At 41.7% G+C, this 23,775-nt stretch overlaps 1 protein-coding gene across 17 annotated transcripts in view; it reads left to right on the top strand.

Annotated features, from left to right (window-relative positions):
- The window catches only part of STIM1 (stromal interaction molecule 1), a 227,183-nt gene that overhangs the window by 193,936 nt on the left and 9,472 nt on the right, over positions 1-23,775 (top strand). For all 17 annotated transcript variants that reach the window (XR_004970392.1, XR_004970393.1, XM_036325164.1 and 14 more), the window contains 5 exons: positions 9,081-9,258; positions 14,255-14,432; positions 21,813-21,980; positions 22,467-22,567; positions 22,846-23,081. Coding sequence is in view for 15 of the 17 variants with exons in the window: in XM_036325164.1 (XP_036181057.1) it covers positions 9,081-9,258; positions 14,255-14,432; positions 21,813-21,980; positions 22,467-22,567; positions 22,846-23,081 (861 nt within the window). In the remaining 2 variants the exon portion in view is untranslated. The remainder of the gene's footprint in view (positions 1-9,080; positions 9,259-14,254; positions 14,433-21,812; positions 21,981-22,466; positions 22,568-22,845; positions 23,082-23,775) is intronic.

Below are 23,775 nucleotides of genomic sequence, written 5' to 3' on the forward strand. Positions count from 1 at the left end.
TTTCGCTTCTCCCTGCTCTCACTGTGGGTGTGCGGAATGTATGAAGTAATTGTTGAACATGTGTGTTCTTGGACAACCAAAGAGGACTAAGTAGGCTTTCACTGAAGCAATAGAGACACACTCAGGCCTAAGGAAAGGTGTTCTCTTCTGCCAGAAGTTAGTCGAGAGAATTAGGTGGTCCAGCCCCTGAAGATCTGCAAGAGTCTGACATCCTTTTTCTTATTCTAAGTGAACTCAGGGGAAACAAATATTTCTTAGAAGATTAGCCTTGATCAAACAGGCTCTTAGGGTTCACTCCCCACCCTTTGAGATCTGTTGGCGTCAGTTGAGGATGCCAACAGCAGAACGCTATAGAGCCAAGGACTAGTCCAGAGAAGCAGCTGGCATGTAGGGTGGGAAATGGGAAGTGACTGCTAATGGGTATGTGATTTCTTTATGGAGTAATGATAATGTTTTAAAATTAATTGTGCTGATAGTTGTATAACCTTGTAAATATGCTAAAACCATTGAATTGCACATTTTAAAAGAGTGAATTTTAGGGTGTATGAATTATATCTCAGTCACCATCATTATGTACATCTAGATTCTTTTTAAAAACATAACCTGAGGGTATTTTTTTTCCCATTGATTTTTTAGAAGGAGGGAGAGAAACATCTGTGTGAGAGAGACACATCGATTGGTTGCCTCCTGCATGTGCCCCAACAGGGGCCAGGGACAAACCTGCAACCTAGGTGCATGCCATTGGCCGGGAATTGGACCCAAGACCCTTTGGTCCATGGGCTGACGATCTAACCACTGAGAAAAACCAGCCAGGGCCCTCTAGATTTTCTTGTAACTCCTGGACTTTCATATAGAGAACTTAAGTTTAGGAAAGCACATTGGTCTCTTTTAAAAACTGCCACTCACGGTGTGACCTTGTATAGGTCACTTTTCTCGGGATGTGTTTTCTGATTTGTATCATGAAACAATTGAGCTAATGGATCCTTAAGATTCCAGCTGCTACATTCTATAATTTTTTTGGGAAACCCTTTGGCTGATAGGGTCCTGTGTAAAAGACAGGAGGTCTGTTCCTTCCTACTACTATCTATATCCTTTTACTTTAGGAATTCTGTGGCCCTTGGCTTATCAAGTGATCTTTGGCAATTCAGTTCTCTTGCCTACACTTAGATTTCCTCACCTGTAAAATGGGCTTGGTCAGTAAGGCTGTTCCTGGTTCTCTCACTCAAGGACTCAGATAGAGCTGGGTATACTCCTGGGAACTAAGATTTTGGAATCCAGCAGCTGTCCTGATGGAAAATATTGTTTTTATCCTTGCCTACTGAGGCTTGTTAAAGAAAATTTTTGAAAATTGCCAGCTGAAATTTGAGGAAAATACTAGGAAGCTCTTTGCCAGGAGACTCTGCAAGGGTGGGGCCCTGCCTGGTGGGATCCTGCAAAGAATCCCTTGATCTGTGTCACTCTAGGCTTTGTGTTCTCATCTGAACATGGACTGAAACCTCTAGTCCAGTGCTGTTCCCTGTCCAGTGCCCATGCAGGATTTAGAATGAGGGCCTATGCTAGCTCTGACCTGTGTTCTTCACCTGGTGAGTTCTTAGGGCTGTGGTTCTCACGCTTCATCATAAGGCATGTAGTAGATAAATACTCCAGAGAACCTGGGCCAGTTACAACTGCCAGCCATGGCTACCTTAATGAAAAGCCTGCTGTTGGTCTGAGGTGTGAGAAATCTTAAAAGCAGAGATTGTTTGTGCAGTAGCCAGGAGGGTCTGCTTAGTGAGCATGATCCATCTACTCACAGCAGCTTCAAAGCTTAGAAAGAGGGAAAAGGGATTATACTGGCTCAGCAGAGGGTCACCTCAGAGTCCATTTGCTGATAGTAGATCCCATAGTAGGGCCCATGTGGGGCTGCCCTAACTGTGCCAGTAGCCAGGTGTTAGGTATAATCTGAGAAACCAATGCCCAAGGCAGTGTCCAGTTGGAGGCCCAAGCTGATGTCTCACTCTGGCAGCAGATCATTCGTTGAGGGGGCTTTTTCTTCTCTGCAGATAATTTCTCAGAGAAAATGAGGCTCAGAGAGATGAGGTGAGTGTTTAGAGTTCATTCAGCATTTAAATGGCAGAGCCATGACTCAAACCCAGGTCTTTAATTTATATTTCATTGCTCTTTTCTACTCTGTAATCCCACCCTCTACTTGTGTAGAGGAAACAAATTATTATATAAAAAGTTCCAGCTTTGAAATCAAGTAAACTGGCTCTGTCACTCAGATGTTTTGTGACCTTGAGTATATTCCCAAGGTGCTATATGTCCCAGTTTCTTCTAAACAAATGGTAGCTACTATTTTCAGTGTACAGTACAGTATGTCTGCTCTGGTCAGTCCTTGGCTAGGGACTACTGTGCCCTTGGTGCTTCAGCAGGAGTATTGAGAAGGGTACAGGGAGAGGCCTGCCAAGCAATTGTTGGGGTTGGGGAAGTTGTGGAGAGGAAAAGACAACACTACACCTGTCTTCCTTCTTCAGTGACTCAGATAATAGGGAAGAGTCCTTGGTAAGCAGGAGTGGCTGCCTCTCTGGCAAAGCTTGCTCTGGTCTGTCAGCTCTATCTTTACCTTCTTTCTCCTTTCTGTTATGTTCCAACTCACCCTTCAGCCTTCTTCAGAATGCCTTTCTAGCCTCTTCCCAGGTATTCGCAATCCTTCCCTCTTACTCTCCTCTGGGAAGCCATAGCCCTTTGTACCTGACTCCTTTATAAAATTCTGTTTCCCTGTCTGATACCATTTAAACTGGGAACTCCCCGGGAGTAGAAATAGCTTTGTTCATCTGTCATCAGCACTTAGCAAAGGCCCAGCAAGAAGTAGGTGTCAAGTGATGTATTCTAGAAGATATACAGAAGGAGGCTGGGCCTTGCCAGAGCTACAGGACTGAGGGGAGTTGGGAGAAAATCCTTTCCAGCTTCGTTGTGAGGAGAACTGCTACCTGTGGAGCATCTTTGGATAGGTGAGGCAATTAGAGCACTTTTAGGGCTATAACCAGAAGGGAGGTGGGCCCAGGAATAGCTGTTCCAGGTTAAACAGACACCTCAACACAGAAGGCTATGTAAATGACAAAAGAAACTCTTAGCACATATTTCAGCAGGTAGGCATGAATATCTATAGCTGCTTGGGGCAGGGTATTGTGGGCAGTAGATTGGGAGAGGGAATTCCAGAAAGTGATAATGATTAGAGGCTCACTTTTCAGTGATAACTGGAACCTTGAAAATTTTCACCATTACCCCTAACTCTGTTGACATGTCAGCATCTAATTAGTTTACACTCTCCTATGCTGCCTTAGGCCTGATTGTGTGAACAGTTGACCTCATTTTGCTAAAATCTATTAACAGCACTCAGGCTAGGAATTTTGCCACCCTCTGGGTTCTCAGGTCTCAGCCAGCTTCCCTGGGTTAGCTTTGTTCATTTGGCCAGCCACATCTGTTCTAATGAAAACTCCATCGTCTCTCTGCCCAGGCTATGTTCTCTGGGTGCGAGGTGGATGCTGAGAGCTGAGCTTGTGTAGGGGCTGTGTAAGATAGCTGGCCATATTCTTCATGTCCCAGGAGCTGGTATTTGCCCTTCACATGCACTTTATATTATACAGCCCCTCCCCCCTTTTCAGACTAAAACCTCTTCTTACCGCCTTTGCTGAGCACTTGCTCTGGTCAGGCTGTATGCTACGTATGGAGCTACAAAGATAAATTAGTTTTGTGCTTGGTCCTGAGGAACTCACAGACTATCAGAAAGAAGTGACTCACATGAAAGCTGAAAAACATACAAGATAGTCCCTGAGATAGTTAGAGATAAGTCATGTTTACCTGTCCAAAGAGAGGGTTGATCAGGGATCCTAGTGCAGAGAAGAGGAATGGAAGGATCTCTGTGGACTGTGCTGGGCTGGGAAGGTAGGTTGTAGGAACTGAAGAATGAGAGTGGGATTATGATGAAAAGAAGTACATCACAGACTAGGCATAGTCTAGATAGGCATAGACTAGAACTTGATTTCTGTATTTCCCCCTCTTTTTCTGACACAATAATTTATAGATTCTGTATTATTCAGGGTTCAACAGAGTAACAGAGCCAATAGGATATGTATATAGATATGAATAAGAGATTTATTATAGGAATTTAATAAATCACGTAATTGTGAATGCCAAGAGACCCATGATCTGCCATTGGCAAGCTGGAGAACCAGGAAAGCCAGTGGTGTAATTCAGCCCAATTCTAAAGGCTTGAGAATCAAGGGAGATGATGGTGTAAGTTTGAGTCCAAAGGCCAGAGAATCAGAGGGCTGATGGTGTAAATCCCTGTCTGAGTCCCAAGACCCGAGAACCAGGAGCACTGATGTAAGAGGATGTGTCAATTCAAGCTGAGAGAGCAAATCCTGTCCCGACCCGCGGGACAACAACGTGGGAACGAAGAGACACCCTAGGAGAATGAAACAAACAAGGGACACGAAAGAATGGAGGCAAGACAAGTTCTGATCAAGCCTCAAACTTTATTCTCACAGCGGCAGAATATATACTGTTTTAGGAACGGGGGGGGGGGGGGGGGGGGGGGCAAAGGGGTCTATGGGCAGTAACCTATTACTAGAGATTTATTAGGCTCCTGATGGCTGTGCTTATCAGTGGAGATGTGTGATTTAGCAGGCTCCGGATGGCTATGTGTTTATCAGTGGAGATGTGTGATTTAGCGGCTGTGTGAGGGTAGTTTATCTTTAACTGCTGGCCAATTTGCAAGACACAGGTGGTTTCTGGTAATTAGGAGTTTCTGGAGGAGCCAGAAACTTATAGTTCTTAAGATGGCTTTGTCTAAGCCAATATCTTTAATGGCTCCCAACAAAATCCACTCTTCCACCACCTTTGGTTCTATTCAGGCCCTCAGCAGCCTGAGGATGAATGGATGATGCTCAGTCTACCAATTCAAATGTTAATCTCTTAAGAAGATAACCTCACAGATACACCCAGAAATAATGTTTTCCCAGTCAAGTTAACATAAAATTAACCATCTTAGATTTATTTAGGACTCTGGGGTTCAGGTCAGGGCTCCTCTGAAGGGACCTGACAATTCTCATATCAGCCTTCCAGCCTCCATCTCTTCCTCAAATCCCACATCCACATTCCTAATTATCTATTGGATAAGTCCATCTGAATGTTTCCAAAACATCTCTAAGCGTTCATTTACAAATACACATTTGATCTCTAGCAATTCTATATAACGCATTTTACAGCTGAGGAGGCTGAGATCCAGATGGGGGAAGTGAATTTCATAACAAATTGGGGAAGAGGACAGCATAAAACCTAGACATCCTAATACTTGGTTTAGGATGCTTTCTTTGATGGCAGAATTTCTCTACATGAGGCCTTATGTTTAACCTTTTAAAGGTCTGTCCTGATGGCTAGGCCACAGTCAGCTCCCAAGATGTTATTTGAAGGGAAAACTGGGGCCTTGGAACTCTTAAGTCACATTTTGGCTAGATCAGGAGATATAGGCCTCTCCATGGTGAGAGATATTTGTATGTAACAAAGTGGAAACAATACCTGCTACATGAGTATGAAAGTTGTCATGACAAAGTGGGTGTAGTAGAAAGACCATGCAATCAGGCACAGCTGGATTTGAATCCTAGCTCTGCCACTTTTTGTGAACTCCAGCAAGTCATTGCTCCTATGAGCCACAGTTTTCTGGTCTATAGAATGAGACTACTAATACTCTACCTTAGAGAGTAGTTGTGAGAATTAGAGATGGTGAATATAAATATCTGATACATTGTATATTTGCTCTATTTTAGTTCCTTATATGGATTAAGGAGAGGGAGATATCATATTTGAGGCTGATCAGTAACAACTCAGTCCCACAAATATTTATTGAGGGCCTCTGTGTGTTAGTCGGTGCTGTGCTAGGCACTGATGTACAGACAAGTAACAATCAAGGGCCACAGAGTAAATCAGCCATATTAGACTCGTTTTCTTCCCACCACACTTGGTGGCGCATGGAATGTGACAGATAGCATACCTGAGCTTTACCTCTGCATTTGAGAAGGCAGAAGGATGTAAGTATGGGGTGGATGCTTTACATTTAAGTAAAGTCAAAACTGGTTGAAGAGATCCAGCAAGTACTGATAGGTGGAACAGTATTACCTTAGATCAGGGGTGGGCAACCCCTGGCACGCGTGCCAAACATGGCACGCCAGTAACTTTTGCTGGCTCGCGAAACCCTCTCTTATAATCTTCCATTTACAATTTTTGTGAACATTTGAATGACTTAAATGTTACATTACAAGGAACTGGCAAGACACTTGATGTTATGTTTGGTTACATAAAGGCTTTTGAAAAGAAACTTTAAGAGGGATGTGGATGGTGAGAGATTTAGATATTTCCCAAACCTCAAGAGGCACATCAAAGACCTCCCAAAAGATGACAGAACAGACTGTGAAAGCCTTCGAAATCTGTTTTTAAACATCATTGAGTCAACTATTGAGCAGTTTTGCTCAAGATTTGCGAAATTCAGAGAACTGGAATAGACAGCAAAATTCATGAGGTTTCCAGACAGCATGAAACTGGAGGAACTAAACTTACAAATGTTTTCATGGATAGACATGGCTGACTTTAAATGCAGTTGATTGAATTTCAGAGTAGCTCAATTTGGAAGCAGAAATTTATTGACCTTCGAGTTGACTTGGAAAACATTGAAAAAAAGCGATTAGAGACAGGAGTATCAGAGGGAAGTGTCGAAAACAACTATTGAGAACTTGGAATGCCATTCCAGAAAATTTTTTCTGTTTAAAAAACTTTGCAACAGCATTACTCTCCATGTTTTCATCCACATACGCTTGGGAATCTTTGTTCTCAGTGATGAATTTTGTTAAGTCTCATAATAGGAGTAGTCTGACAGATGAAAGTAGTAGCTCATGTATATCTCTGAAGGTCACGTAATATAAACCTGATGTAAAAATCTCTGTCATCAGTGATGCAGCAGCAGAAGTCCCACTGATAATATTAAATGGAGTCATAAAGTTTTATGTCGGACTATCAGTGTACATGTATACATTAAAAAATAAATGTATTTTTCATCATCATATACTGTGTTTTTGTCACTCAAATGAATTTTATTATTTCTTCAAGGTTCTTCACATAGGTATACCTTAAGAGATATTAAGTAGGCATAACATGTTCTCAAAAAATTAGGGTTGGCACGCAGAAGAATTTTGAGTCAGAGATTTTGCTGGTTTTGGCATGCACTCACAAAAAGGTTGCCCACCCCTGCCTTAGATCCTATCCTTGGTCCTGGCCATTCGTATTCATGACTTGGATGAGACTGTGAAGCTGGAAAAAATAATAGCATCTTGTTCCAAATTGATCTGGACAAGGTTAAATAAGGGACTGAGTAGAATAGATAGGCACCCAGTCTGCATGCCCACCTTAAAAATCTGAAGTGTTGGAGGTGCTGGTCGCATGGAATCTTGAGCAAAAATACCTTTGACTTTCTGTAGGAGTGTAGAATTGAGAATCCCTGGAATTGAGAAACCCTGGGAAGCCAAGGTTAACAGTCCTTAACAAATAGGAGACTGTGTAGGAGGCTGGTGTGTTCTGGAAAGAAAGGCAGCTCACTATGCTGCAGAGATAGCTCTTCTTGGGACCTGACGAGAGGAGCATGAGAACTTGAGTATGGATGGAAGTGTAGGCTTGCCTGGCGGCTAGAAGATGGCTGGCTGCTAGAGGACCCTTAGTTTTCTCTGTGAGAATCTGACATAAACATGTAAAGGACACCAGTCCCATCCCAGACCTAGTAACTCTCCCTTGGATGGAAATAGAATGTGCTAATCTGCTTTTGATCCCACACCCTCCCCATGTCCTGCTGCTCAGCCTTTCAGTGAGGAACTATGAATATAACCCTTTTTCTCAATCTGGGCCTCATTTTCATGTGTCTTTTTCTGCTGTCTAGACCCTACCTCAGCTTGGTGGCTCTACCTGGGACCTTTTGGATTACCATTAGCTCCTTTCCTGGGATCCTGTCAGTCCTGCTTTCCTCTCCTCAACCTGAGGGTAACCTGCTGTGCACAGGAGGTCATTCCCTCTTTCTTTCCTTCCCTGACCCCCACATCTGGGGTCCTCTGAGCCCACAGCTACTCTATCCCAAATTGAGTACAGCAGCAGCCCTCTTCTCCTTAGGTGTCTCTTTCAGGTCTCCTCCACTTTGGCCCTGGGCCCAGATCTAATATAGTAGGAACAATGTCAGGCTCCAGGAGTGCCCCTCTTCTGGTTGGCTTAATTCTTAGGACATGGCTTTTGTTCTCATCTTCTGTTATTCCTTGATTAGCTTTTCAGTTTTGCTCTGGAGACTGATTATTACTCTGAATCCAAGGTGGTGGCTGGGGCCCTGGCTGCTTCACCAAATTGCTGCCAGGCATTCTCAGCAGGTAGCTCTGCCCCTCTATTCCTGGCATGTGGACTGTTTTATACATACCAATCGCTTGAGCTACTCCTGTTCTACCTGGTCTGTGGATTGAGCCACAGCCTAGAAAAGCTCTCCATAGATGAGACTTACAGATTTTTTTTTACCTGATTTTGACTTTGCCCCTTGTATATATAATAGCTTAGTAATCCAGGAGACCCAACTCCTGTGGTAATTCAGTTCCCCAGCCAGATCACAAGCTCTAAGCAACTTGGCTTTTATACCCTTGCCAGCCATCCCCTTCTATCTGTTCATGCACCCTAGCATGCTTACCCTGTAGAATGGAAGCCACTGCATCTGGGCACATGGACCAAAACTGCAGACCACGGATGGCTGGCATGTATTGAGAAGACACTAGTGCTCTCCTCTTCACTGCATATTAGGGAAGCATGATTTAATAGGTTCCAATGTTGCTTTAAGGCCTCTCATCCTTTCCAAACTAGTCCTTGACTTAGCAGAGAAATAGGCACAGAGCTTACTGTGATAGTATGTGGCAAGTGTGTGTCTAAGAACAGAAATGAAGGCTTCATGGAGGAGGGGATGCAGTGGACTCTGCAAGGCTAAGTGTGCAGTGGGCAGCCTGACTTACTATGCCTTTTCTCTCTGGCAGTGACCCGCCATAATCACCTCAAGGACTTCATGCTGGTGGTGTCTATTGTTATTGGTGTTGGTGGCTGCTGGTTTGCTTATATCCAGAACCGTTACTCCAAGGAGCACATGAAGAAGATGATGAAGGATCTGGAGGGGTTACACCGAGCTGAGCAGAGTCTGCATGACCTTCAGGAAAGGTAAGGCCCTGCCCCTTCTCCACAGCCCCAGTGTTGCCAGCTCCTGGGAGCCTCCTGTTTCTACTTGGGTTGTGGGCTACCTGGTCCCTGGGACCACATTGACATGGCTGCCAAGGCTGTGCCATCCTTCCAAAACTGCATTGAAGGTCCGGGTTCTTGCCATTCCAGTTGCATGGGCAAGTAATCTTCCCCAGGGCAGAAACTTATTTCTATCTATTTTCTCTCTGAGCTTCAGAGGAAGAAATATGTGGCTGTCAGAAGTCTTCAGCTTCCCTGGTAGGATGCCTTGCTAAGGGGTCATTCTATGCTTTACCGTACCTTTGTTTCCTTTCCCTTAGAAATAGATACAGTGTACTGTTCTTCACTATTCTCCAGAGAAGCCTCACAAGTCTGTCTTCCTACTACCTTCCAAATCTCATAAATACTCACTTCTTGTATGACTTTGGGTAAATCCCTTTCCCTTCTAGGACTTATTTCCTCATCAGTAATATGAAGATGTCAAACTAGGAGAATATTAACGGCCCAGCTCTGATAGTCTGGAATTCTGTCTAAATAAAACTTGACTTAAAACTACTATTGAAGAGATAGTTGTGGAAAAGGGTACCAATCGATCTAAGTCAGCGGTTCTCAACCGACCCTTTCACAGGGGTCGCCTAAGACCATCGGAAAGCACATATATAATTACATATTGTTTTTGTGATTAATCACTATGCTTTAATTATGTTCAATTTGTAACAATGAAATTGGGGGTCACCACAACATGAGAAACTGTATTAAAGGGTCGTGGCATTAGGAAGGTTGAGAACCACTGATCTAAGTACTTCCTAATATCTAGGAACCAGGACTGTGCTGGGATTGTAAGGAATTCGCTGCTCCTGGGGCAACAAAACTCACACATGAGAAGGAGCAGTGAGCACACACTTAGTGCAGTGATTCAGTGCCAGCTTATGGGATGATAACTCTAAGGACTGAAAGAGCACAGAGGCAGGGGATGAATTATGTGGATGCTGAGAAGGTGGCCTTGAAAGATGGGTAGAGAGGTCCCAATAGTTAAAGTTGAATGTGTAGTGAGGCCAGAGCCCTGGTGCCTTAAGACTCATATGGAGAACTTTAGTAGGATTCAAAAGGCAACAGAGAGTCAATGCAGTTACTTGTTTGTTTGTTTTGCTTTTGAGAAGAGGTAAGACTGTCTTTTAGAAAATTACTCTGCAGACTAGGGAGTCTAGTTGGGAAGTCTTTGTAGGAATCCATGTAAAAGGAAATGAAGTCTGGCTCTTTTTTGTTATTTTTTAATGATAGATACTATTTTCTTTAGAGGGATAAGGAAAGGATTTCTTGTGAGTTAGGTATTGTTAAGCACTTAAATGCATTATTGTTATTAATAATCACAACACGGTTAGGTAGGTACTATTATTATCCTTACTTAGAGTTGAAGAAATGAAAGCTTAGAGAGGGTTAGTGCCTTGCTTGGGTTCACATTATCAGTAAATAGTGAGCTAGGAATTTTGACACCCTCAGGGTACTGCCTCAGTAAAAGCAGTCCTATCAGATTCATTCCCATGAGCCAGGTTTCTAGGGGTAAAAGGAGGAGTTTTATCTCTGAGCTGAGTCCTAGCTACTTTAGTAGACCCCTTGATCCTGAGCCCTTTGCCAATTGGGGCTAAATGCTGCTGTCCGGGCAGTCCCCATTCTTCCTTTGTCTGAAAAACATGTACTGTTTTCATTCCAAAGGCAACGAATCTAGGCCTTTGGAATGAAAACTAGGAGACATTCCAAGTTTGGGGATAAAACTAAGCTCCCAGCCCTCCCTGCTCCCTACGGCCTACAGAGCTAAATGACCACTGTGGCACTGAGAGAAACAAATGCACATACCCCCAGAGATGGGATTACACATGTGCACACATGCATCCTTTTCTGACAGTGTCCAGAGCTACATGCCACCTCCTCACTCCTTATTTAATAGGCCTACACTGCCAGCCAACATAGAGCTTTTTTTTTTTTTCAAAGTTCCTGATATTTTGGGTAGATAAATGTAATGCTACATGCACATTCCAGTTAGGATTTTATTGGGTTTCAAGATAATTCTTTGAGGCAGGCAGGAATTTTGATTCCCATTTAAAAACGAAGAAACAGGCTCAGTATAGGGAACAGATTTGTCCATAGTCACATAACTGCTTAGAGCAGCGGTTCCCAACCTGTGGGTCATGACCCCTTTGGGGGTCGAATGACCCTTTCACAGGGGTTGCCTAAGACCATCGGAAAACACATATATAATTACATATTGGTTTTGTGATTAATCACTATGCTTTAATTATGTTCAATTTGTAGCAATGAAATTGGGGGTCATTACAACATGAGGAACTGTATTAAAGGGTTGTGGCATTAGGAAGGTTGAGAACCACTGGCTTTAGAGCCAGGGCTTGCAGTAAAGCTGTGCAGTTTTCTTACTTGTAATGCTAACTGATTGCTGCCTTCAAGATGCTCAGTCTTCTTTGGAGGAGATGGAGTGGGGCAAGGCCTGATAGTACATTTTATTTGCTCAATTTCTGCTCCCAATAGTATTTATTGATTTTCATCTCTTCTAGATCCTGTTAAGACTATACAAGTGGGTCAGTTTTGATTCTACTTTAAAGGAGCTCCCTATTATATGAAGACAGATCTACCATAGGCTTTTCTCAAGAGGCTGCTTTCAGCAAGGATAATATTTCCGTGAAGAATTGAATCTCTAATGGTGTAATTTTAGGCAGTTGTGTCTCGAAGGAATACAATAAAGGAGGGTATTCAACCTGAGAAGGATATGGGGGCAGGAAATGGCGCCTCTGATTTGTTTTAGTTATGCTTTAGTGCCACCTGGTGTTTACTTTGAAAAGGTTCCACTCCCTTTCTCTGTGAACAAAATGGGCAGAAGACTGCAGCTTGTCAGCAGTAGGAGAGCAGCCTAGACATTTCTTCCTCTTCCCTTCCCACTTAACCCACCACATCTTTTGAGGTTTCAGATATTGATGACCAATCTGGACTTGGGATTTTTTAAAGGTTGAATTCTGTTTCTGTCTCTTCTGTTTCACCTACTTAACTCAGTGGTCAGTGTTCTTCTCTGTGGCCCTGTTTGTTCTGTAGCCTATCCTTTTTCTGCTGTACCTCCAGTTTAAGCCATGCATCACTTGTCTTCTTCATCACCATTTTTCCCTTCTATCCTGGTCTACTGGTAACTCGGTGGTTCTTACTAAGGTAAGAAGACCTGATAGTGGTTAAGTCAGCCGTGGGTAAACTACGGCCCTCAGGCCGGAACTGGCCCGTTTGAAATGAATAAAACTAAAAAAAAAAAAGACCGTACCCTTTTATGTAATGATGTTTACTTTGAATTTATATTAGTTCACACAAACACTCCATCCAAGCTTTTGTTCCGGTCCTCCGGTCCAGTTTAAGAACCCATTGTGGCCCTCGAGTCAAAAAGTTTTCCCACCCCTGTGTTAAGTCCTTTCCCTCTTCCAGAGGGATTAGCAAATCTTACTCTTTCTGCTGGGTGCTAGCCGATGCTTTGCCTTTCCTGACTCTTTCAGGTGGAGTTAATCACTCCATCCTTTGGGCTCTCACAACACCTTGTATGTCTACCTATTGTAGAACTTACCACATTGTGTACAGTTATCTATTTGTCTAAATTAGATTAGATAATGAATGCCTCAGTGGCAGGGACTGTTTTTTTTTTTAATTCATTTCCATATTTCTGGGGCTTGGCACAGGGCTTGACATTTAGTAGACACCTGAAAGTACTTGGTGAGTGAATGAATGAATGAATATAAATAGATATGTGGAAGAAAGATGGAAGGAAGGAAGGAGGCTTACTTGGATGGTTGGAAGATTTTGCCAATGAACGGAGGAAATGTATGGATGGGGAGAAGGATATATTTTCATAATAACTGATGCTTTTGAGATCTTACCCACCATGGAAGATACTGAGGAAGGAAACTCAGGCCTATGAGAAGCAGGGAGCTTTCCCAAGCTCTCCCTAGCCCCTTTGGTAAGAATTTAATTTTTCTGTGTTTCTGGTAACAGGTACTCAGGAGTCCAAACATTGGTTGGACAGCTCAATGGTTCCTTTCTCACCTTCCTTAAATCTCCCCACCTCGTTTATAACTCAGCCATTAAGCTTTCTCTGGATCTTTGATCTAGCTTGCAGGGTATTTACATTTATATTGAACCTTCCAGACACCCTTGTATAAGGGGAATAACTATGGAATTTTAAATCATACAGACTGGAATTCTATTCTCACTTCTATCTGCAGTTACTTCCCCTCTCCAAGCCTTTATATCCACACCTGTTTTAGACTGATAATGATACAATATATCATTATCTGCAGGGAGGCAAATGTGAAATATCTTGTAAACTAATCGTTGTTATAATTTTAGCATGTCAGACACCTTAGAGCAGTGGTTCTCAACCTGTGGGTCGTGACCCCTTTAGGGGTCAAACGACCCTTTCATAGGGGTCGCCTAAGACCATCGGAAAGCACATATATAATTACATATTGTTTTTGTGATTAATCACTATGCTTTAATTATGTTCAATTTGTAACAATGAAAATACGTCCTGCATATCAGATATTTACATTATGATTCCTAACAGTAGCAAAATTACAGTTATGAAGTAGCAACGAAAATAATTTTATGGTTGGGGTCATCACAACATGAGGACTGTATTAAAGGGTCGCGGCATTAGGAAGGTTGAGAACCACTGCCTTAGAGGAAGGGTTCAGATACCTGGGAACCTAGCTTCACAGATTTTATTACTGGCAGCAAAAGGATGGCCAGTATAAGAATTGTGGTAATGACTGGTTTCTGTTGGCACTGAACTAACTTAGAGCCAGAGAGTCAGCAGAATAAAGAGAGTATGTGCTGAGTGCTGGAGCCCTCAGTTTCCTCTTTGATGCCATGACTCATGGCGTGGTGGCTGGTACCCTGTTGCCTGGCCTCCTCCAGCTCCCTCATCGCCCCCCAGGCTGCACAAGGCCCAGGAGGAGCACCGCACAGTGGAAGTGGAGAAGGTCCACCTGGAGAAGAAGCTGCGAGATGAGATCAACATTGCCAAGCAGGAAGCCCAGCGACTGAAGGAGCTGCGGGAGGGCACTGAAAATGAGCGGAGTCGCCAAAAATATGCTGAGGAGGAGCTGGAGCAGGTAGGAGACTACACATTCTTAGACACAATGGGTAAGGGGAGGGGCCAAAAGTCTGGCCGAAAAGTTTCGTGTGTAAGGACTTTGAAATGTGGCTCAAAGAATATCTTGAAGAGTTACTAGACTCTTACCAGTAAGAATAGTGGAGCCGAACCGGTTTGGCTCAGTGGATAGAGCGTCGGCCTGCGGACTCAAGGGTCCCGGGTTCGATTCCGGTCAAGGGCATGTACCGTGGTTGCAGGCACGTCCCCACTGGGGGGCGTGCAGGAGGCAGCTGATGGATCTCTCTCATCGATGTTTCTGACTTTCTATCCCTGTCCCTTCTTCTCTGTAAAAAATCAATAAAATATATTTAAAAAAAAAAAAAAGAATAGTGGAAAAGTTGCAAAAAAAATGGTCACTGTGATTTTCAAAGAACAGTTGGTAACAGGTGAGAACAATTATTTTGTTCTTTTTTTATTGAGATATTTACATGGATTCAAGTGAAGAGATTATAAGTATACAGCTGGCAAGCTTTTACTTGTGCATATACCTGTGTAACCACCATCCAGACCAAAATACAGGATCTTTTAAACACCCCAGAAGGATCATTTTTGGCTATCCCTATCAACTGTCACTATTCCTTCCAAAAGTGAATTATGGTCATAATCTCTAAACCAAATTAGTCTCATCTGATTTTGAACTTCATATAAATGGCATTATATGGTATATATTCTTGTGTGTTTGGTTTCTTTCAACATTATGTCTGTAAGAGTCATTTATGTTATTGCATAAAGTGATTTCTGGCTTATTTCCATTGCTGAGTAATAATCATTGTATACTATAGTTATTTATCTGTTCTCCTCTGATGGACATTTGCGTTGTTTGCAGGTTTTTGCCTCTTGTGAATCACAGTGCTGTGAACCTTCTTGCACATGTCTCTTGGTGGGCATAGCGCTTATTTCTGTTAGCTTTATTAGAAACTGCTAGACAGGTTTTTGAAATAGCTGTGCCAGTATACACTACCACGAGCAATGTGTGAGAGTTGTAGTTGAGCTGCAACCTTGGTATTTTTTAGGCATTTTAATTTTACACATTCTGGTATGGATGTAGTGGTATCTCATTGTGCTCTTAATTTTCATTTCCTTAATGATTAATAATATTGAACGCCTTTCCTTAAATTCATTGACCTTTCTATTTGGGACTCTCCAGCTTTATTCTTCTTAAAGATGGCCTTGGCTCTTCTTGGTTCTTTGCATTTCCTTGTTAGCTTGTCATTCCACTGCACCCTCTCCCTCCAAAAAAAACGTCCTGCTGGAATTTTTATTGTGTTAGAATTGAACGTATAGATTAAGGTAGGGGGAAAATTGACATTTTAACTGAGTGATTCTTCCAATCCATGAGCATTGTTTATCCTGTCACTTATTTAGGCCTTTTAAAATTGCTCATAGCAACATTTTATAGTTTTCAGGGTAGAAGTCTTTTTTTTTTTTTAACTTGCTCTTATTTTTCTAGCTTCTTGAGGTGGAAGATTTGGTCATTGATTTTTAAACTCTTAATCTTACATTTAAAGCTATAAACTTCCATCTTAGCACTGTTTTTGCTGCATTTACCAAGTTTTGATATTTCATATTTTCATTATCATTCAGTTCAAAAGATTTTCTAATTTTCATTGCAATTCCTTTTTTGGCCCATGGATATTAGGAGTGTGTTGCTTAATTTTCAAACACTTGTAGACTGTTCTGATTATCTTTCTCCTTGATTTCCAGTTTAATTTCACTGTAGTCAGAGAACATATGTTGTATGGTTTCAGTCCTTTCAGACATGCTCCCACTTGGTGTATGTAAACAGGCTAAACAATACAATTGAAAGGCAAAGAGTGTCAGACTGGGTAAAAAACAAAACCCACCTATACGCTATTTGTAAAAGATACACTTTAAGTATAAGGATACAAAACGGTTAAAAGCAAAAGGAGGAGATACGATATATGATACAAACACTAAGCAAAATAAAGCAGAGGTAATATATCAATATTAGACAAAAGTAGACTTTAGTACAAGAAGTATTATAGAGACAAAAACATATTCCTTAATGATAAGTGTGTGAGTTCAACAGTAATATGTTACAATCTTTAGTTTGGATATACCTGTTTAAAAATATATAACTCAAAATTGTAAAAACTAGAAGGATAATAGACAAATTCATAATCAAAATGAGAGATTTTATTATACCTTTCTCAATAATCACCCAAAAACATCAGTAAGGATATAAAATATTTAAACATGATTATTCAGTTGGACCTTAACAACATCAAGAGCATTTTACCTAACAATTATAAAATACACATTTTCTTTAGTGTTCACATATTGCTTCTGCTCCATTCTCTGCTCTCCTTCTGGGAATCCAATATTTATGTTTGACTTTTTAACTATATTCCATTTGTCTCTTAGGCTCAGCTCTGTTCTCTTCTCTCCATGCTTTGGTTTGATTATTTTCTATTGATCTATCCATGAATTCTCTAATCCTGTATTCTGCTGTGAACACTGCACTGTTTAAGCCATTTAGTGGAATCCTCCTTTCAGATAATGTATTTTCAGTTCTAGAATGTCCATTTTATTCTTTTATAGTTCTGGTTCCCTTTCTAAAATTTCTATATTTTCACTTATGCTTTGTGTTTATCTTTTGCTATTATGTTCTTTAACTTTTCAATTGTGCTTATTTTAAAGTCCTGGTCTGGTAACTCTCATATCTGAATCATTTATAGAAATTCTTTATCATGATTATTGGTTACATTTTCCTGCTTCTTCTCATATCTAGTAATTTATTTTTTTAAATGCTGGACAGCATATACACACACACACACAAAAAAAAGAGGGTCCAGATGATTTAAATTCCATCAGATATAGGGTTTCCCTTCATTCTGTTAGGTATATAAGGTGAGGACCTAATCACCTCAAGCCAATCAGAGATTGAGCTCTTTTGGAACTGGGTTGTAGTTTTAGTAAGACTTGGTCTAGCACTCATTTGTCACAGTTTCTCAGGCAAGTCCTTTCCTAACTTTTTATGAGAGCTGGTGGATTTCCTTCTCTTAATCCTGAAAGACTATGAGATATTTCATTTCTGCCACTTGGAGATTTTGAATTTAGCTCTTTAGTCTCCTGCTCCTCATAGCTTCAAAATTTTGCAGATGTCTTAAGGGGAACGCTGTATGTTTGAGGCAGGTCCCCTCCTTGCAATATTTTGCCTCCTAAGCATTATGAAAATATGGGAGATTTTGTTTTCATTCTTTGGCCTAGCTACCTATTCTCCTGCACAGCTCTAGGATTCAGTAAATGCCCAACAAAGAAAGCTGGGTGTATGTTGGGGACCCCTTAATTTCCAATTTGTTAGACTAGTACTGTACTATGAACAAAAGCTAGACTGTTTCTCTGTCTCCCAGTGGAGTCCTTCTGCCTGGCCCAGACCAAATTCTCAGTCCTCACCTAGTATCATCAAATGCCTTCAGGGAAGAAAATGGATGACAATTGCCAGTTCCCTCTAGAAAGGCTTTTCCCTCTCTGGAATTTTAGTTCATCTAGTCTAGTGGTTCTCAAACTTTCTGGTCTCAGGACCCTTTTACTCTTAAAAAATTATTTAGGACCTCAGAGAATATTTTCATGGGGGGCAACATGTTGCTATTTACCCTGTAAGAAATTAGAACTGGGACCCTGACCAGGTAGCTCAGTTGGTTAGAGCATTGTCCAGATATGCCAATGTTGCAGGTTAGATCCTTGCTCAGGGCACATACAAGAAACAACCAAGGAATGTGTAAATAAGTGGAACAATAAATCAATGGTTTGGTTTTTTCTCCCCCCCCCCCTTCTATCTCTCTTTCTCCCTTCCCCTCTTTCTAAATACAAATAACTTTTTTTAAAAATTAAAACTTGGAAAGTTTAAAAAAAATTATTAATTAATTTAAAAGAATATTAAATTTCTTACATGTTAACAAAAATACTGCATTTTTATAAAAAATGACTAGGTTTTCCAAAGTAGAAATAATTTAATGAGAAGAGTGATTTTTAAAAATAATTTTGCAATTTTAAATGTTTGGCTTAATATGCTGCAGGCTTCTTATATTAATGTCTATATTTAATCTGTTGCGATATCACTCATCATGTAGCCTCTGGAGAACTCCACAGTTCATTTGTGAAAGAAAGGGAGTGAAAAGGGTAAATAATTTTTAGTATTGTGAAAATAGTTTTTGACCTTACAGATGCTCTGAAAAGGTCTTGGGGACATTCAGAGATCCATGGATCACAGTTTGGTAACTGCTGACCTCCATCTTTATTGCTCCTACAGCTCTATGTCTTTGAAAATGTTTCATAATTACAAAAATTTACCTTTCAAAAATTTTATAACTTATACTAAGCTTTTCCCAGATGTTGTATTTGATCAGAATTATTCTTTTGACATGACCTACTGCATTCTATGTGGAGGTGAAAGTCAGGTGATAATACTTTAAAGCACATAGATTAGTGGTTAACATTGGTACATTTTAGAATCACATAAAAAGCATTAAAAATTGTTTGATGATCAAGCCAACATACTGGCTCAGTGAAATCAGAATCTGGGTTACAGTCCAGATATCAGCATTTTTAAAGTTCCCCACGTGATCCCAGTGTATGACAAGGCTGAGAAACACAGGCATAGAATAAAAGAATAGGACTGTAAACTCTGACTTGTCCTAGCCCTTATCTGTTGTCTTCTCCTTCAGGCAATTGTTAGTTGTATGCACAAGATATGTCTGCTGTCTCTTTGCCTCCTATCTCCTCATTCCCTGTTTCCTATTTTGTAATTATTTCTCCCATTAAACAGTTTTTGAGCCTGTTAGGTTAACCCTTTTTGTGCCTCCCCCAACTACCACATTCCTGTCTATTTGGTCTCTTTTTTTCTTTTCTCTTTCCATTCTCCCCTTCTTAGCTTATTCTATTCCTTAAACTGATTTTAATGTAGAACTTGATCATATACTTGCAGACTTGCTGTATTAGACTCTAAGATAGATCCTTCATTTTAAGTATACAAAGGCAGGAGTGGGCCATTTTATAGTTTCTTTTTCACGGAACAAAATCCAAGTGAAGATTGACCCTCTTATTGGCTCACTAAAGAATAAAGGTGTTCTGTCTTTAGTTAAGGCCTTCCTGGTCTATCTTAGGCTGTCGAGAGGACTTCAGGCCTGCTATGGGATACTTGTCCCATTGGCTGAATTTGGTCACAGTGAGATGGCTTTCAATCCCTTTTTTTTTTTTTTTTATATATATTTTATTGATTTTTTACAGAGAGGAAGGGAGAGAGATAGAGAGTTAGAAACATCGATGAGAGAGAATCATCGATCAGCTGCCTCCTGCACATCTCCTACTGGGGATATGCCCGCAACCCAGGTACATGCCCTTGACCGGAATCGAACCTGGGACCTCTCAGTCCACAGGCCGACGCTCTATCCACTGAGCCAAACCGGTTTCGGCTCAATCCCTTTTTGCTGGGATTCTGAGCAGCTGAAGGTCAGTATCCAGATGGGAGAGTAGTGGATCACTTATACTGGTAACCTGAGTGAGTTGCAAACCATTAGTGTGTGTACTACCAGTATGTATTTTCAGACCTTTCTCATTTGAGTGCCTTGTGATTGTCCGCTCCATTGAATGATCCTGCTGAGAAGTCAGTGAGGAGATTTAGGCTTATACATTGTCCGTTCATGTCTTGGCCTCGGTTGGCAATGCTCATTGTTAGGTGTAAGCATGCTTCTTGTCTTCTCACCTTGTAGAGAATGCCCTTCAAAGCCTATCTGTCTGCTCAGTGGGAGAATCATCTGGGTAGAGGAGACTTTGGAGCTCATTCAGGTCAATTCCTTTCTGGAATAGCAATCATTTTTTAAGGTGTCATGACATGAGATCTTCATATGACTCTCCTGATGGAGAGCCCACTCTCTCCTGAGATCCAGAAAGTCTTTCCTCAAACTGAATTGAGATCTGGTTTAGGAAGCACAGGGTCACACCGCTAGCTGAATGATAGACCAGGTACCAGAACCAGTCTTCTGAATTCCTAATCAAGTGAGTTTTTTGTTTGTTTTGTTTTGTTTTGTTTTTGCCACATTGTGATGTCTTGAGGTCCAAGCATAGACCCCAACTCTTGGAAAGATGATTATTCATTGAGCTGACCTGTGCCTCAAGTGAGAGGGAAGATTACTGAGGTTGGCTGCATGACCAGGAAAGGCAGCTAATAAGTAGGAAAAGAGTGCTCTAGTCTGGTAGCCAAAAAACCTCAATTTGAGTTCTGGTTGATACTACTGTAGTCCCCTCTTACCTGAAGTTTTGCTTTCTATAGCAATTCAACTATGTTAAATGGAAAATTACAGAAATAAACAATTCATAAGTTTTAAATTGCACACGGCTCTGAGTAGTGTGATGAAATCTTGTGCTGTCCCATTCTGTTCCACCTGGGACATGAATCATCCCTTTGTCCAGTGTATCTACACTGTCTATGCTACTTGCCAAGTAATCACTTAATAGCTATGTTGGTTATCAGATTGACTGTCCTGGTATCTCAGTACTTGTGTTCAAGTAACCTTTATTTTACTTCCTAATGGCCCCAAAGTGCAAGAGTAGTGATGCTGGCAATTTAGATATGCTAAAAAGAAGCTGTGAAGTGTATGTATGTAGAGGCATGCCTCGAAGATATTGTGGGTTTGGTTCTAGACCACTGCAATAAAGCCAGTTGTAATCTTTTTGCTGGAGGGGAGTCTGCCTTCAATCTGTAAAATACACAAAATCTGGGAAGTGCAATAAAGTGAAGTGCAATAAAACAAGTATGCTCATATAGGAGAAGTTATAGTATATACAGGATGTGGCACTACCTATGGTTTGAGGCATCCATTGGGGGTCTTGAAACTTAATCCTTGTGGATAAGGGGGATTGCTGTACTTTCTGTGTGACCTTGAGTAGGTTACTTTTCTCCTCTTGAGCGCCTCCTCTTGAGCTTGCTTCCTTGTATATAAAATACAGAGAATAATCCTTGCCCTTTCTCCCTCTTTGGAGAATTATAGAGCTCATATAAGATAGCAGATTAAGAACTCTGAATTCTGCTGTAGCTGGTTTTGCTCAGTGGATAGAGCTGGGCCTGTGGACTAGTCCACAGGTTCGATTCTGGTCAGGGGCACATGCCCGGGTTGCGGGCTTGATCCCCAATAGGGGGTGTGCAGGAGGCAGCTGATCAATGATTCTCTCTTATGATTGATGTTTCTATCGCTCTCTCTCCCCCTTTCACTCTGTAATCAGTAAAAATATATTTTTTTAAAGAACTCTGAAGTATGATACAGAGGTATTGGAGAGGTCATGTAGTAGTAAATGGACTTACATCCTCTTGGCTACACAGGTTCGAGAGGCCTTGAGAAAAGCAGAGAAGGAGCTGGAGTCACACAGCTCCTGGTATGCTCCAGATGCCCTTCAGAAGTGGCTACAGTTGACACATGAGGTGGAGGTGCAGTACTACAACATCAAGAAGCAAAGTGCTGAGAAACAGCTGCTGGTGGCCAAGGAGGGGGTAAGACATGCCCTCATGCTGCCCTCTTTTCACCTCCCTCCCTTTCACCTGCCTTCCTCCTTTCTGCCTCTCCCTATCCTTACTGTTGGACAAAGAGAGATCCTAGTGCTGGGTTCTGTTTCTTTTCCTAATACACAGCTCCTAATAATTTCTTTAAGCTTCTGGAGCAGGGAATGAGGGTGTGGGGGTATCCCACTTGCCTTCTAGGAAAGATGCAGCAAATGGAGGCAGGCATACGGAAGACTGCCAGCCATAGACTCACGGGGGCAGCGTCCTCCTGGTGCTAGGGTACTGACAGGGGATCTTTTTGCTTTTCTTGTTTCCTCTAATTTCTTTCTTCCTCTACTCTTTCCCTCCCCTTGCCTTCCTTTTCCCTTTCCCATCTTCTCTTCCTTTTTCTTGTGCAGCCTAAACTGTGATAGGAGAAAGATATTCCTCAAACTCTAATCCCTGCTTTTTTTAAATCTGAGGGTCTCATCTTTGCAGGCTGAGAAAATAAAAAAGAAGAGAAACACACTCTTTGGCACCTTCCACGTGGCCCACAGCTCTTCCCTAGATGATGTGGATCACAAAATCCTAACGGCTAAGTAAGTAGCACCTGTTGCCCGGCTCTGGCGGTGTCCCTCCCAATCTCAGAATTCGAGGGTATGCAGGGCTTCCAACCCCAATTCTACTTCTTCATTGGTATCAGGACAGCTCTGGTCTCCTGTCCCAGCCCTTATCTAGCTCCGACCTTATTCTTAGGTTTATGATTTAATTGTGTTTCTTATTTATACATATCTCTCAAGTTGTTCCTCTAAGAGACCTCATTCCTATTCAGGCTCACACCCAGCCCATGCCGCATTTCTCTTTTTTCTGTCCTCAGGCAAGCTCTGAGTGAGGTGACAGCAGCTCTGCGGGAGCGCCTGCACCGCTGGCAGCAGATTGAAATCCTCTGTGGCTTCCAGATTGTCAATAACCCTGGCATCCACTCACTGGTGGCTGCCCTCAACATAGACCCCAACTGGATGGGCAGTACACGCCACAACCCTGCTCACTTCATCATGACTGACGACGTGGATGACATGGATGAGGAGATTGTGTCACCCTTGTCCATGCAGTGTAGGTGATCTCTTGGGTGGGGATGAGGAAAGGAGTCTTTGATGTACACACAGGTTTAAGTCATTGGCCACTGCCATGCTTAAACAGCACATGGAGCAGATACCAAGGAACTCAGTTCAACTCATAACCTTGGTTAAAGCACAATTTTCACCAGATATTCCTTTATAGTTGTCCTTTCAGTGTTTTTTTCCTTGCTTTATGCTGTCTGCCCTCTGGGTTTATTGTATTAAGTGTGTCTCCCTTCACTCTGTGCTTTTTAAATCCCTTTATTTACCTTTGCCCTCCCCCATCTACCTTTGTAAAAATAATCTCCTTAGTGGTTCATGATATAAAAATGGCATTTATTTTAACTCATTTATTTTATTGCTTTTATTTGTTTTCATTTTATATACATTATTCTTAATTGCTAATGTAGATGAATAGAATGATGTCTCTTCCTCTCTGGCTTTTTGTGTGAGACCCCAGGAAGCAACAGTTCCTTAAAGTGATATAGCCCTAAATCTTCCAAACCAGAAAGACATTCTTGTCCAGGAGAGGTCTCCTGTGCAAGCATGTCTGGTTTTCCACCTGAACTCTTGGACCTCCCCACCCTCTGTCCTGGGTCTTTTTCCTTTCCTCTGTTGTCTCCTCTGTGAGTGATAAGAGCTGAGTAGAACAGAGTTGAAAGAGACAACACTGTGTGGAAATTCCTCAG

The sequence above is a fragment of the Myotis myotis genome, unplaced genomic scaffold (assembly GCF_014108235.1).
Source record: "Myotis myotis isolate mMyoMyo1 unplaced genomic scaffold, mMyoMyo1.p scaffold_m19_p_10, whole genome shotgun sequence".
Lineage (NCBI taxonomy): Eukaryota > Metazoa > Chordata > Mammalia > Chiroptera > Vespertilionidae > Myotis > Myotis myotis.